Below are 13461 nucleotides of genomic sequence, written 5' to 3'. Positions count from 1 at the left end.
GGACTTTATTACTTAAGTGCCTTGAGATGATAATTGTTGTAATCTGGCGCTATATAAATAAATTGAATTGAATTGAAATGAATAATGAGTTCTGGACTCTGAGAACAGACCAGGATCTGATTAAAGGCATTTCACTGACTTTCTGTTGGTTTTATGAGGGTAAAATGAGTTGGAACAGCTGGAGAAGGATCCTCTACGGTTCATCTCTGCATGGGAAGTTTTCTTTCAAAAGGTTTTTCCTGTGAAACCTCTTTCTGAGGTTAGTCCCACACACAGCTGCCTCCCTTAACCGTTACACTTACTTTCCAACGACGTCTTTGACCTGGTTGTTGACCAGCCCCACGTAGTGGTCGATCTGAGCCTGAAACACAGCGTTAGGACACCTCAGTTAGACAAACAGCTGCGGTTCATCTCAGACTGATTTATATCATATTCAACACTTTAAAGGAGGCAGCAGCCTCTGAGCTTGTCTTTAAAACCCTTCTCCTCACATATAAAGCTCTTAATGACCGAGCTCCATCACATCTTAAAGATCTCACAGTTGGATATTTCCCCAACAGAGCACTTTGCTCTCAGGCTGCAGGTTTCCTTGTGGTTCCCAGAGTTTCTAAAAGCAGAATGGGAGGCAGAGCCTTCAGTTATCAGGCCCCTAAAAGCAGAATGGGAGGCAGAGCCTTCAGTTATCAGGCCCCTAAAAGCAGAATGGGAGGCAGAGCCTTCAGTTATCAGGCCCCTAAAAGCAGAATGGGAGGCAGAGCCTTCAGTTATCAGGCCCCTAAAAGCAGAATGGGAGGCAGAGCCTTCAGTTATCAGGCCCCTAAAAGCAGAATGGGAGGCAGAGCCTTCAGTTATCAGGCCCCTAAAAGCAGAATGGGAGGCAGAGCCTTCAGTTATCAGGCCCCTAAAAGCAGAATGGGAGGCAGAGCCTTCAGTTATCAGGCCCCTAAAAGCAGAATGGGAGGCAGAGCCTTCAGTTATCAGGCCCCTAAAAGCAGAATGGGAGGCAGAGCCTTCAGTTATCAGGCCCCTAAAAGCAGAATGGGAGGCAGAGCCTTCAGTTATCAGGCCCCTAAAAGCAGAATGGGAGGCAGAGCCTTCAGTTATCAGGCCCCTCTCTGTGGAACCAGCTGCCAGTTTGGCTTCAGGAAGCAGACACCCTCTCTACCTTTAAGATCAGGCTGAAACTTTCCTTTCTGATAAAGCTTATAGTTAGGGATGGCTCAGGTGAGCCTGAAACATCCCATAGTTCTGCTGCTATAGGCCCAGCCTGCTGGGGGAGCTCCCATGATGCACCTCTCCTCCCTCTGCTCTCTTTACAGGGATGGATGGGAGCCAGAGGTTTTCAGGGGGGCAAAGGCTGCCTCAGTGACCTGATTCTGTAAAATCCTTCCAGCTGATCTTACCATCAGAGCTCTGCCTGTCGGCTGCACTGATTTAAACTGTTTCAGCTGGTTTCAGGGGAAAACCGGGAATCTTAAATCCCTGCGAAGGTCAGAAAGTTTGCACACGAGCTGCTTTAAAGTTTAAAGAACATCCTAAATATTTTCATCTCTTTGGTTTGTGCTCAGCTGAACTCTGCTTAGTTTCTACAGTCAGTCACTAAAAACCGAGTCTCTGACCAGCTTCACATTTCACTCCACGGTTCATTCAGAGCGGTGCATTGTGGGTAAAAGCCTGGCTCTTACCTGATGTTTCTCGTAGACGATCGGGCAGCAGAACACTCCAATCAGACCTGAAGAAGAACAAACCATTTTCAGCTGCTGTTTCCTGATGTCACCACCAGGTGGAGCCAAATATCTGCCCACCAGTACAAGTGTCAATCATTTAGGGTCCCAGTGCATTGTGGGAAAAGCTGCTCACCCAGAATAATAAGAGTCAGCCCGTTGAACAAGGCACCGACGTAGGTCAGAATCCACATCAGGACAGCAAACTGCACGGAGGAGGAGAAGAAGAAGAAACATGCCTCACTGCTTTACGTTTTGCACGAGGAGCCAATCAGAGGCCCCTACCCTGGGGGCTGGTCACATGTGCTGCAGGTGTGTTCTCACCTTGATGGAGTCCACCAGGTCCTCGACCAGGAACAGGCGCCTCAGTTCACCGATGATCTTGTTCAGTTTGGCCAGAATCAAGTCGCTGTACTTGTGGACCATGTCCTCAGACAGCGCCACCTCCTGGTCCAGGTACTGCCTAAGGTGGGGGGGCAGAGGAGGGTTAAAGACAGAGCAGCCACTGGTTCTGGTTCAAAGCCCGGGCCTGAAGCCTCGCTTATGCTTCTGAGGCGGGCCGTGAGGGCTGCGATTGGTCCGCTCAGAATGGCGAAGAAGCTCGTCCAATCGGCTCGTTGACATTCGAAAGCATCAAAGTGCGCCCCCCCCCCCCCCCCCCCCCCCCCCCCCCCCCCCACAAACGTCTCCTCTGTCGCCTGCTGCAACATTTGTTCTTCATATTGATGTACTCCAGCTGCAAATACTGCTGCACCTCGGTTGCCATTGGTTACTGTTTTTAACACTGACCGTAAGAAAAAGCAAGGATTCGGCTATAACCTGAAACCACACAGACACACCGCCCCCTAGTGGCGTGGAGGGGAACTGCAGAGCAACTCGTTGCCTCGACGCAGAGCTTTAAAAGGAACTTTAACATTTATTTGTACTAAATAAACGTTTTACAGCTTAAAAAGGGAGAATTTCATGTTCCATTGTTCAGTATCTGACAATAAAGTGTGAACTGGAAGTGTCCTGCAGGTGGATTTAGACTGATGTCCTTTTAAATAAGTCACTTCTGAGCTTTTTCTCACTTGTTCAGCATTTTTCTGAGCAGAGTGAGACCTCGGAGCACCAAAGCAGCTTTGCATTTTGAGGAGGCGGCGGCGTGCTCGCTGTTCCCGGTTCGTCACCTTAACCCCGCCCCCTGCAGAGCTTAAAAAGGCTGTTTGAATACAAAGAACCGGTTCAAGAGCAGCTGGCTCAGAACCAGAACCACTTCAGTCTAAAGAGATGAAGTTAATTAGGTTCCAAATATTCTATAAAACTGTTTTTAAAGCTGATTAAAGACATGAAATCTGCAGAAGTCAGCTGCTAATCTGACTTCCTGTTAATCAGAGTTAACTGGCCTGAGAGGCTGTAAGAAGGTTTGTTCAGCAGCCAGAAAGAAGGATGAACGAAAAGCTCAGAGAGGAAAAACAATCTTCTTTTAACACCATCACGCTGTGTTTTCAGGGTCACCTCTAAGCCCCGCCCACTCACAGCCACCGAGAACTGAGCCACAAAGAGGATCAGTTCCAACTCTCAGAGCCTGAACTTCAGAGCAGGGAACTGGAAGCATCTGAGAAATAACTCCTCATGGGTTATTTACTGATTTATTTCTTCCTTTAGCAGCAGCTAACGCTAACAGCTTAGCTAATGAAATAATTCCTCATGGGTTATTTACTGATTTATTTCTTCCTTTAGCAGCAGCTAACGCTAACAGCTTAGCTAATGAAGATGACGTACACCAACTTCTAAGGAGTTCCTGCTGCTCCTTTCTGAAAGATGAACATTATTGTTCCCACATTACTTTGTTAGCTGAAGCTAACGCTAACAGCTTAGCTAATGAAGATGACGTACACCAACTTCTAAGGAGTTACTGCTGTTCCTTTCTGAAAGATGAACATTATTGTTCCCACATTACTTTGCTAACTGAAGCTAACGCTAACAGCTAAGCTAATGAAGATAAGTTACTGCTGTTCCTCTCTGAAAGATGAACATTATTGTTCCTACATTACTTTGTTAGCTGAAGCTTTCTAGTTGAACGGTTCTGTTCTGTAACTCAGACAACCTGCAGCTGTATTTAAGGTGTGTTTCCAACACAACACCGGCCCTCTCCTCACTCTCGCTACTAACTTACAGCTAGCTGCTAACTTACAGCTAACTGCGGTCCATTACTGTTGATGAGAAAGCATTGTTTGCTAGCATCTGCTGCTAACTTACAGCTAACTGCTAACTTACAGCTAACTGCTAACCTACAGCTAACTGCTAACTTACAGCTAACTCCTTACCTACAGCTAACTGCTAACCTGCAGCTAACTTACAGCTAACTGCTAACCTACAGCTAACTGCTAACTAACAGCTAACTGCTAACCTGCAGCTAACTGCTAACTTACAGATAACTGCTAACTTACAGCTAGCTGCTAACCTGCAGCTAACTGCTAACTTACAGCTAACTGCTAACTTACAGCTAGCTGCTAACCTGCAGCTAACTGCTAACTTACAGCTAACTGCTAACTGCTAACCTGTTTCCCTCTGGAATCAATAGAGTAACTATCTGTATCTATATGTAGAGCTGGAGCTGAGCTCTTACTAAGCCTTCAGCCTTTAACAGTCGGGGGTTAAAACAGACCGTATTTGGACCAAAGTCTGTTTCAAACGTCTCGATAAGAGCTCAGAAAGTTGCGTTGATTAAAAAAAGTACCAGAACCACGACTAAGAGGGTCTTCCTTTCTAAAACAAAGTATCATCCTCACGTTCATCTCTTTTCAGGACTGATTTTAACAGAGTCTGACGCCTGGGACAGCAAAAGCTCAGTCAGAAATGGACTGTCGGGACCTCTGGCCGGTACTCACTTGAATGGGTGTCCCTCATCTGACTTCTGGATGGCCTGCAGGATGCCTTTATATATCCTGAAGCAGATGGTGACGGAGAGCAGCGCCAGGCCGATGTAGGAGCACACGCTCACGATGCTGCACATGGTCAGGGAGAGGAGCAGCAGCAGGGCGGCGCCGAACACCACGCCCGTGGTCTTCACATCGCGCCAGTAGAGGAGATCCACCACTACAGGGGGAACAACAGGACGTCAGCCTTTAAAAGCAACTGGATCTGAGTCAGCACCAAACAGATTCTGGAAGCTTGGTTTGTATATCTTAAAGTTAACTGAACGGAATTATCTTCAGATACTTTAAAGTATCAAAATGGCTTCAAATTAACCAGAAAAATCAACACTTTTAGGGCCAAATCCTAACGGACTCTAAACTGATAGAACCAGAGTGTGATCCACCTCCGGGGCAAAGCTTTACCCCCGACCACACATCTCCTGACCATCATGAGACAGACGCCCCAAGCAGAAACCGGGGATGGTCAGTGTGGCGTTCAAGTGTCCTCAGGGAGAATCGGTTTAAAACACCTCGTATTCTCAGACTCGTGACGATGTGAAAGTCTCTGCCGGGCTTTGTCATAAAGACTCAGACTTCCTCATCTTCGCTTTTCACCCACAAAGAGCTGTTAGACCACTTCCCTGAGCGCCGCTTCCTGTGGACGAAGCTGTTCGATGAGTAAAACTAAAGGAAGTCCCATCAGTAAATCCTCGGATTGTTTCAGCCCAGCCTCTCGTGTTGCCTCATAAAATCAAGTTTATTCACATTAATGTCACATTTATCGGCACGTTCCCACCAAAGTTAGTTAAGTCTGAATTCTGACGCTTGTTTCCACACAAAAAGCTGCAAAATATATAAATATTCTCATCAATTATGATTAAAACTCTTCATCTTAAACTGTAATTATACAGTTTATGGGCCAATGCTGATTTATTACAGTTTGAAAGCAGCGGGAGCTCAAATATGGGGATGGAAGCGAGTTCTCGATCTGCCTCAGCCCATCAGAGCAGCTTTAGCCTGTTACTGCGATCCAATATTCTGAGCTCACTTTATCAGACCATGTTGTGCTAATAAAAACAGGAAATAAGAGGCTTTATTAGGATTTCTGCTGCATTAAAATACAGTTTTTGAAAGCAGAGACAGCAGGAGAGAAGCTAACAGATGCTAACACAGCTGGATGTCAGCTGGGAAGCTAACAGATACCAACACAGCTGGATGTTAGCTGGGAAGCTAATAGATGCTAACACAGCTCCATAATAGCTGGGAAGCTAACAGATGCTAACACAGCTTGATGTCAGCTGGGAAGCTAACAGATGCTAACACAGCTGGATGTCAGCTGGGAAGCTAACAGATGCTAATACAGCTAGATGTTAGCTGGGAAGCTAATAGCTGCTAACACAGCTGGAAGTTAGCTGGGAAGCCAATAGCTGCTAACACAGCTCCATGTTAGCTGGGAAGCTAACAGATACTAAAACAGCTGGATGTTAGCTGGGAAGCTAACAGCTGATAACACAGCTCCATGTTAGCTGGGAAGCTAACAGCTGCTGTTCTGTAGTCCTGTTATCAAGCCCTAAATGTGGAAAAACATCAAGTTAAAGTCCTTTAAATCGATCCTTTGAGGAACACGTCAGGAATGAAACAGCAGTTTCATCCTAATTACACAGAATTATCTCTAAAAACTCCTTTTTTTTCTGACCAAAATGGCTCTCTGCGTGCATCTGTTTGGGTTGACGTGGTGTTAATGCTTCTAAAGCTGCTGGGAGCCCCAGGACACCCGGGGCTGAAGGTGGTGGGTGGGGGTCGGACTCAGAGAGACAGCTGAGCTGCAACATGCTAATAATTCACCAGAGAATTCCTGACAGGTCAGAGGACGGCGTTAGAAGTGAAGGAGTCCCAGATTCCTGCTCATACATGTCGTTTGTTCGTACCGACAGCTTCACATTTCTGCCAGTTACACAGATTCAGAGTCTGATCTGTGAAGAGTTCACTTATCGCTAAAGATCCAGTGATAGATCCAGTGAAAAGGCTTCGAACCGCAGACCTGATGAGCTTTAAAAGCAAACCCAGCCTCAGGCACACGATGGCAGCTGCTGCAGGCGAGCGAGCGACCGCAACACGTCCAGAAAATGGCTTTGCAGCCAATAAATGAGCTTATCAGGCCGAAAAGCTTTAATCAGATTTTCTGCAGCGAGTTGCTGCCAAGAGGCCGACCGCTGGGAAACGGACTCTCATCACATCCTGAAAGCACAGAAACTCAAGAAGAAGAAGGACACGGTGCTCAGATACAGCCTGAGAAATCAAACCGGTGCTTTCACTGACCCGATCGGGTCACAAATGCAACCCTAAAAGACAAGTAAAATACGCTGTAAAGTTGATAAAAAAGACAAATGTTCTGCTGTAAAAGCCAGAGAAAAGTAAAATACGCTGTAAAGTCGATAAAAAACACGAATGTTCGGCTGTAAAAGCCAGAGAAAAGTAAAATACGCGGTAAAGTCGATAAAAAACACGAATGTTCGGCTGTAAAAGCCAGAGAAAAGTAAAATACGCTGTAAAGTCGATAAAAAACACGAATGTTCTGCTGTAAAAGCCAGAGAAAAGTAAAATACGCTGTAAAGTCGATAAAAAACACGAATGTTCTGCTGTAAAAGCCAGAGAAAAGTAAAATACGCGGTAAAGTCGATAAAAAACAAATGTTCTGCTGTAAAAGCCAGAGAAAAGTAAAATACGCGATAAAGTCGATAAAAAACACGAATGTTCTGCTGTAAAAGCCAGAGAAAAGTAAAATACGCTGTAAAGTCGATAAAAAACACGAATGTTCTGCTGTAAAAGCCAGAGAAAAGTAAAATACGCGGTAAAGTCGGTAAAAAACACGAATGTTCTGCTGTAAAAGCCAGAGAAAAGTAAAATACGCGGTAAAGTCGATAAAAAACAAATGTTCTGCTGTAAAAGCCAGAGAAAAGTAAAATACGCGGTAAAGTCGATAAAAAACAAATGTTCTGCTGTAAAAGTCAGAGAAAAGTAAAATACGCTGTAAAGTCGATAAAAAACACGAATGTTCTGCTGTAAAAGCAGAGAAAAGTAAAATACGCTGTAAAGTCGATAAAAAACACGAATGTTCTGCTGTAAAAGCCAGAGAAAAGTAAAATACGCGGTAAAGTCGGTAAAAAACACGAATGTTCTGCTGTAAAAGCCAGAGAAAAGTAAAATACGCTGTAAAGTCGATAAAAAACACGAATGTTCTGCTGTAAAAGCCAGAGAAAAGTAAAATACGCGGTAAAGTCGATAAAAAACACGAATGTTCGGCTGTAAAAGCCAGAGAAAAGTAAAATACGCTGTAAAGTCTATAAAAAAGACGAATGTTCGGCTGTAAAAGCCAGAGAAAAGTAAAATACGCGGTAAAGTCTATAAAAACACAAATGTTCTGCTGTAAAAGCCAGAGAAAAGTAAAATACGCGGTAAAGTCTATAAAAAACACAAATGTTCTGCTGTAAAAGCCAGAGAAAAGTAAAATACGCTGTAAAGTCGATAAAAAACACGAATGTTCTGCTGTAAAAGCAGAGAAAAGTAAAATATGCGGTAAAGTCGATAAAAAACACGAATGTTCGGCTGTAAAAGCCAGAGAAAAGTAAAATACGCTGTAAAGTCGATAAAAAACACGAATGTTCGGCTGTAAAAGCAGAGAAAAGTAAAATGCGCTGTAAAGTCTATAAAAAACACGAATGTTCGGCTGTAAAAGCAGAGAAAAGGAGGCAGCTCCTAACCTCAGCTGATGCTGAACAAATAACACAAATAAAATAATCTGATAAGAATTTGCTCTCATTTTTATGGGAAATAATCAGAGGAATAAAACAACGTTAAAAAGAAGTTAATAAACAGTCAGTTTTGGTCCTTCAGTCCAACATGGAGTTTCATCATTTAGCCACAGTTTGGACCCAGAAAAGCATCGTTTTAATATTTCTCTGCAACATTAAAGAGCATCTTTTATGCTGGTAAAACTGATCTCAGAGCAGCCCCTGCTCTCTGCTTGGCTCTGTCTCCAGGTCAGCTGCTTCACTGGAGGCCTTTCACACAAAAAAACCCCGTCGGAACCGGTTAGGTTCGGGAAGATTCTGCGTGTTGAACCTCCATGTGGGCGATGACAGCTAGCTCCATGCTAACCAGCAGCTGTGGGTCACATACAGAGCCATGGTGAGGGTGTCCGGACAGAAGAGGGCTAAAAAACACGACAACAGCGGAGCTGGGGAGGGAGGAGGGGGTCCGCGGTCCAAATGTGGCCGCCTGGCTACATATGGTAGCAGGCGTGCTAGCAGCGCCGGCGGCTACTAAAAATAGAGCCGCAGCACAGCGCTCTGCCCCCGGCCGCTGATCTCATTTCACCGCCCGCTGCGTTTCAACCCCCCACCCCCTCTGACACGGTCCCTATCCCAAAGCTTTTTATCATGTCATCCGCCCCTAGATGCAGACAGCCCCCCCGCAGGGAGCTCATCTCCCGACTGGTACCAAACGTCAAAGCGTCCGGCGTGACCTCCGCAGGCGGCCCGATCCGCCGCCAGCCTCCGCGGCCTGAGGCCGACCACAGCCCCGGTGCTCACACAGACACTAACGCCGCCATGATCGCCACATGATTAACGCAGACACGGACAAGTAAAAGAGAACAGAGAAGGAACGCAGACAAAAGATTAGAAGCAGACTAACCCTGTTTGGCGTCCATCTTGAACCTCCGCTTAGCAGGCAGCAAGACTGCGGCTGCGCGTGGCTGACGAGAGGCAAGAAAAGGGGGAGGGCTCGCGCATGCGCAGCTCCAACCACTAACAGTGAGGTTTAACATGAATTCAGGTGGATTTTGTTCATATCTTCCGGTTTAACTTAAGAAACAAGCTGTTAAAGTTTTAGATCTTAAATAATAAATACTTAAAACAACTTCATACGTTTGATTTATTCCAAGCAGAGACATCTTTTTCTGTTTTAAAGCAACACCCGTCTAATTTTGAAGTATTTACCAAACTGTTGTTATACACATTTCTGAAACTGACCCGAAGCATCCAGTGGCTGAGATACGGCAGATTAAAACACCGTTTTGCTTTATGTTACCATGTCAGACACCAACAGCTCGATAACGGCACACTATCGGCTTAATAAATGAAGTAAAAATTGATTTTACACTAGTTTAAATCCTTCAAAAATGTGAATCAGAAAAAGTAAACTGTATTACAGTTAGATGAGAACTTATTTTCTGCATGTTTGATCATATCTTATATCATTATGTGTAAAGTCGTGTAACATTAGCCTCTCTACACGTGTCTGGTGGCCGATGGAGGCTGGTTCACGTGTACAGCTGTGCATGTAAAGGCTTCTCTGGTGTTGATTTAACTTAAAGGTGCAGAGTGTGGGATAAAGAGACATTTAGTGGCTCAAACCGTCACTTATGGTGCGTTTGATTTGTCCGTTTTGGGCTTCTGTAGTAACATGGCGGTGGAGTCATGAGGTTCACCTTTAAGTCTTTAGATTTAAACCGATCCTTCTAAGGTCATCGAAACACAACGATTCTTATTTTCATGCAACTCTGCACACAGCGCAGATTACCCTGAATGTATGTGCACCCCCCATACAACAGACTGCTGTTTGAACCTGTAACTACAAAGAGCAGCTCACCTGAACAGGTCCCCTGAACACGTCACCTGAACAGGTCACCTGAACACGTGAACTGAACAGGTCACCTGAACAAGTGAACTGAACAGGTCCCCTGAACAAGTGAACTGAACAGGTCCCCTGAACAAGTGAACTGAACAGGTCCCCTGAACAGGTGAACTGAACAGGTCACCTGAACACGTCACCTGAACAAGTGAACTGAACAGGTCACCTGAACAAGTGAACTGAACAGGTGAACTGAACAGATGAACTCAACATGTCACCTGAACACGTCACCTGAACAGTGAAACTGAACAGGTCACCTGAACACGTCACCTGAACAAGTGAACTGAACAGGTCACCTGAACACGTCACCTGAACAAGTGAACTGAACAGGTCACCTGAACACGTCACCTGAACAAGTGAACTGAAAAGGTCCCCTGAACAGGTGAACTGAACAGGTCACCTGAACACGTCACCTGAACAAGTGAACTGAACAGGTCACCTGAACAAGTGAACTGAACAGGTGAACTCAACATGTCACCTGAACACGTCACCTGAACAGTGAAACTGAACAGGTCACCTGAACACGTCACCTGAACAGTGAAACTGAACAGGTCACCTGAACACGTCACCTGAACAGTGAAACTGAACAGGTCACCTGAACACGTCACCTGAACAGTGAAACTGAACACGTCACCTGAACAGGTCACCTGAACACGTCACCTGAACAAGTGAACTGAACAGGTCCCCTGAACAGGTGAACTGAACAGGTCACCTGAACACGTCACCTGAACACGTCACCTGAACAAGTGAACTGAACAGGTCACCTGAACAAGTGAACTGAACAGGTGAACTCAACATGTCACCTGAACACGTCACCTGAACAGTGAAACTGAACAGGTTACCTGAACAAGTGAACTGAACAGGTCCCCTGAACACGTCACCTGAACAAGTGAACTGAACAGGTCCCCTGAACACGTCACCTGAACAAGTGAACTGAACAGGTCACCTGAACACGTCACCTGAACAAGTGAACTGAACAGGTCCCCTGAACAGGTGAACTGAACAGGTCACTTGAACACGTCACCTGAACAAGTGAACTGAACAGGTCACCTGAACACGTCACCTGAACAAGTGAACTGAACAGGTCACCTGAACACGTCACCTGAACAAGTGAACTGAACAGGTCCCCTGAACAGGTGAACTGAACAGGTCACCTGAACAAGCGAACTGAACAGGTGAACTGAACACGTCACCTGAACAGGTCCCCTGAACCGGTCACCTGAACAAGTGAACTGAACAGGTCCCCTGAACAGGTGAACTGAACACATCACCTGAACAGGTCACCTGAACAAGTGAACTGAACAGGTCACCTGAACACGTCACCTGAACAAGTGAACTGAACAGGTCACCTGAACAAGTGAACTGAACAGGTCCCCTGAACAGGTGAACTGAACAGGTCACCTGAACAGGTGAACTGAACAGGTCACCTGAACAGGTGAACTGAACAGGTCACCTGAACAGGTGAACTGAACACGTCACCTGAACAGGTCACCTGAACATCATCTGGACAGTTTGTCCGTTAATCTGAGACTGAAACGATTCCTCGAGTAACTCCGATACAAATTATTTGCTTGGATGCTTCGTTTAAATCCCAGAAATATGTTCTTCAAGGGAAGATTCCTCAAAAGCATTTTAATCCAAATGTTAAAGGATTTTATTTAGTTTAAAATCAGGTTTTTAATCCAAGAGATTATCCATCTGATGTAATTAACTGACCTCAGTTATATTTAGTTCCTGAGTTGTGAAACCAAAAACACTTTAATCATTTAAACGGTTTAATTTATCCAATTGTTTTTATGGTTTTAACCTTTTTGTTGTCTGGCTACCAGGTGGGTGGCTACATAATTATTTAATGCAGGCTTAGATAAATCAAATGTTTTTATAATAAAACGAGAAAATATGTAAAAAATCTTGGTTAAAAGTTTTAAAACGGGAGAAAACTGATAAAATCACTAAGATTTTAACTTTTAGCTGAATAAAATACATTAAATATCAGTTTGTGCTGCAGCTTTCTGATCAGTTACTCCAGAAAATAATAATATTCAGTCAAAGATCAAAGTGAAAGTGAAGTAACTTTGTGTAGTTTGAGCAACTCAGGAACATTTGAACTGATTATGCAGCTGATGTCTTCATATCTGACAGGAAAGAGCTGTTCAACTGAAAAGGCCGACTGTTACGATGCCATAAAGACGCAGCTGGAGCAGGAGGAGGGAGGTGCCTCAGAAGATAAAAAGCCATTAATTCAAATCCAACCTGCAGAGATGAAGTCACAGGCTACCCAGGTGCATGCTGGGAGAGGATTTCACCACCGCTCTGACAGCTTTAACACATTCAGAGAACTAAAAGAGTCCAAACAAACATCTGGAGCCTCGAGATGACCGTCGAGCGCTCGTAAAGATTCTAAAAATAAAGATTTCTTCTTTTTGAAGAACCAGGACTGAGAAACATTTATTAAACTTCTGCAGAGCTGAACGCTGAGCGTCAGCGTAGATGGAGTCCTCCACCTTTGCTCCAGCTCCTGATGTTTTCCACCGGCCCGCAGCTAAAGACAGCGCCGGTGCCATTTAACCGCCAACATGCGCTGGCTGAGGCGCTGCAGGCAGCACAGAAACGCTGGAAAAACGCTCTCCACCTTCGTCTAACACGGTTCATGTTGAGCTTTCCATCAAAGAAAGAGCAGAAACAGAACGGGCTGACGGGAAGGTGTAAAATAATCAGAGAGCGTCCCCTAAACAACGACCCCTCAGGGGTCAGAGAGCGTCCTCTAAACAACGACCCCTCAGGGGTCAGAGAGCGTCCTCTACACAACGACACCTCAGGGGTCAGAGAGCGTCCTCTAAACAACGACCCCTCAGGGGTCAGAGAGCGTCCTCTACACAACGACACCTCAGGGGTCAGAGAGCGTCCTCTAAACAGCGACACCTCAGGGGTCACAGAGCGTCCCCTAAACAACGCCACCTCAGGGGTCACAGAGCGTCCCCTAAACAACGACCCCTCAGGGGTCAGAGAGCGTCCTCTAAACAACGACCCCTCAGGGGTCACAGAGCGTCCCCTAAACAACGACACCTCAGGGGTCAGAGAGCGTCCTCTAAACAACGACACCTCAGGGGTCAGAGAGCGTCCCCTAAACAACGACACCTCAG

General features: G+C 45.4%; 1 protein-coding gene across 5 annotated transcripts in view; it reads right to left on the bottom strand.

Annotated features, from left to right (window-relative positions):
• Nucleotides 1–13461, bottom strand: part of LOC140312707 (reticulon-1-A-like) — a 35216-nt gene that overhangs the window by 1854 nt on the left and 19901 nt on the right. For 4 of the 5 annotated variants that reach the window (XM_072390487.1, XM_072390488.1, XM_072390489.1 and 1 more), the window contains 5 exons: nucleotides 4598–4805; nucleotides 2049–2187; nucleotides 1861–1930; nucleotides 1686–1732; nucleotides 303–361 (listed from right to left, as the gene is read on the bottom strand). In XM_072390487.1, coding sequence (XP_072246588.1) covers nucleotides 303–361; nucleotides 1686–1732; nucleotides 1861–1930; nucleotides 2049–2187; nucleotides 4598–4805 — 523 coding nt within the window. Of the gene's footprint in view, nucleotides 1–302; nucleotides 362–1685; nucleotides 1733–1860; nucleotides 1931–2048; nucleotides 2188–4597; nucleotides 4806–9319; nucleotides 9417–13461 lie in introns of those variants that run through there. The other variant, XM_072390490.1, reaches the window with a different exon arrangement.

Source organism: Leuresthes tenuis, unplaced genomic scaffold (assembly GCF_036924035.1).
Source record: "Leuresthes tenuis unplaced genomic scaffold, fLeuTen1.0.hap1 SCAF_8, whole genome shotgun sequence".
NCBI lineage: Eukaryota > Metazoa > Chordata > Actinopteri > Atheriniformes > Atherinopsidae > Leuresthes > Leuresthes tenuis.
Note: the sequence above shows the minus strand (reverse complement) of the source record. Positions and strands in the feature narration are given on the sequence as shown.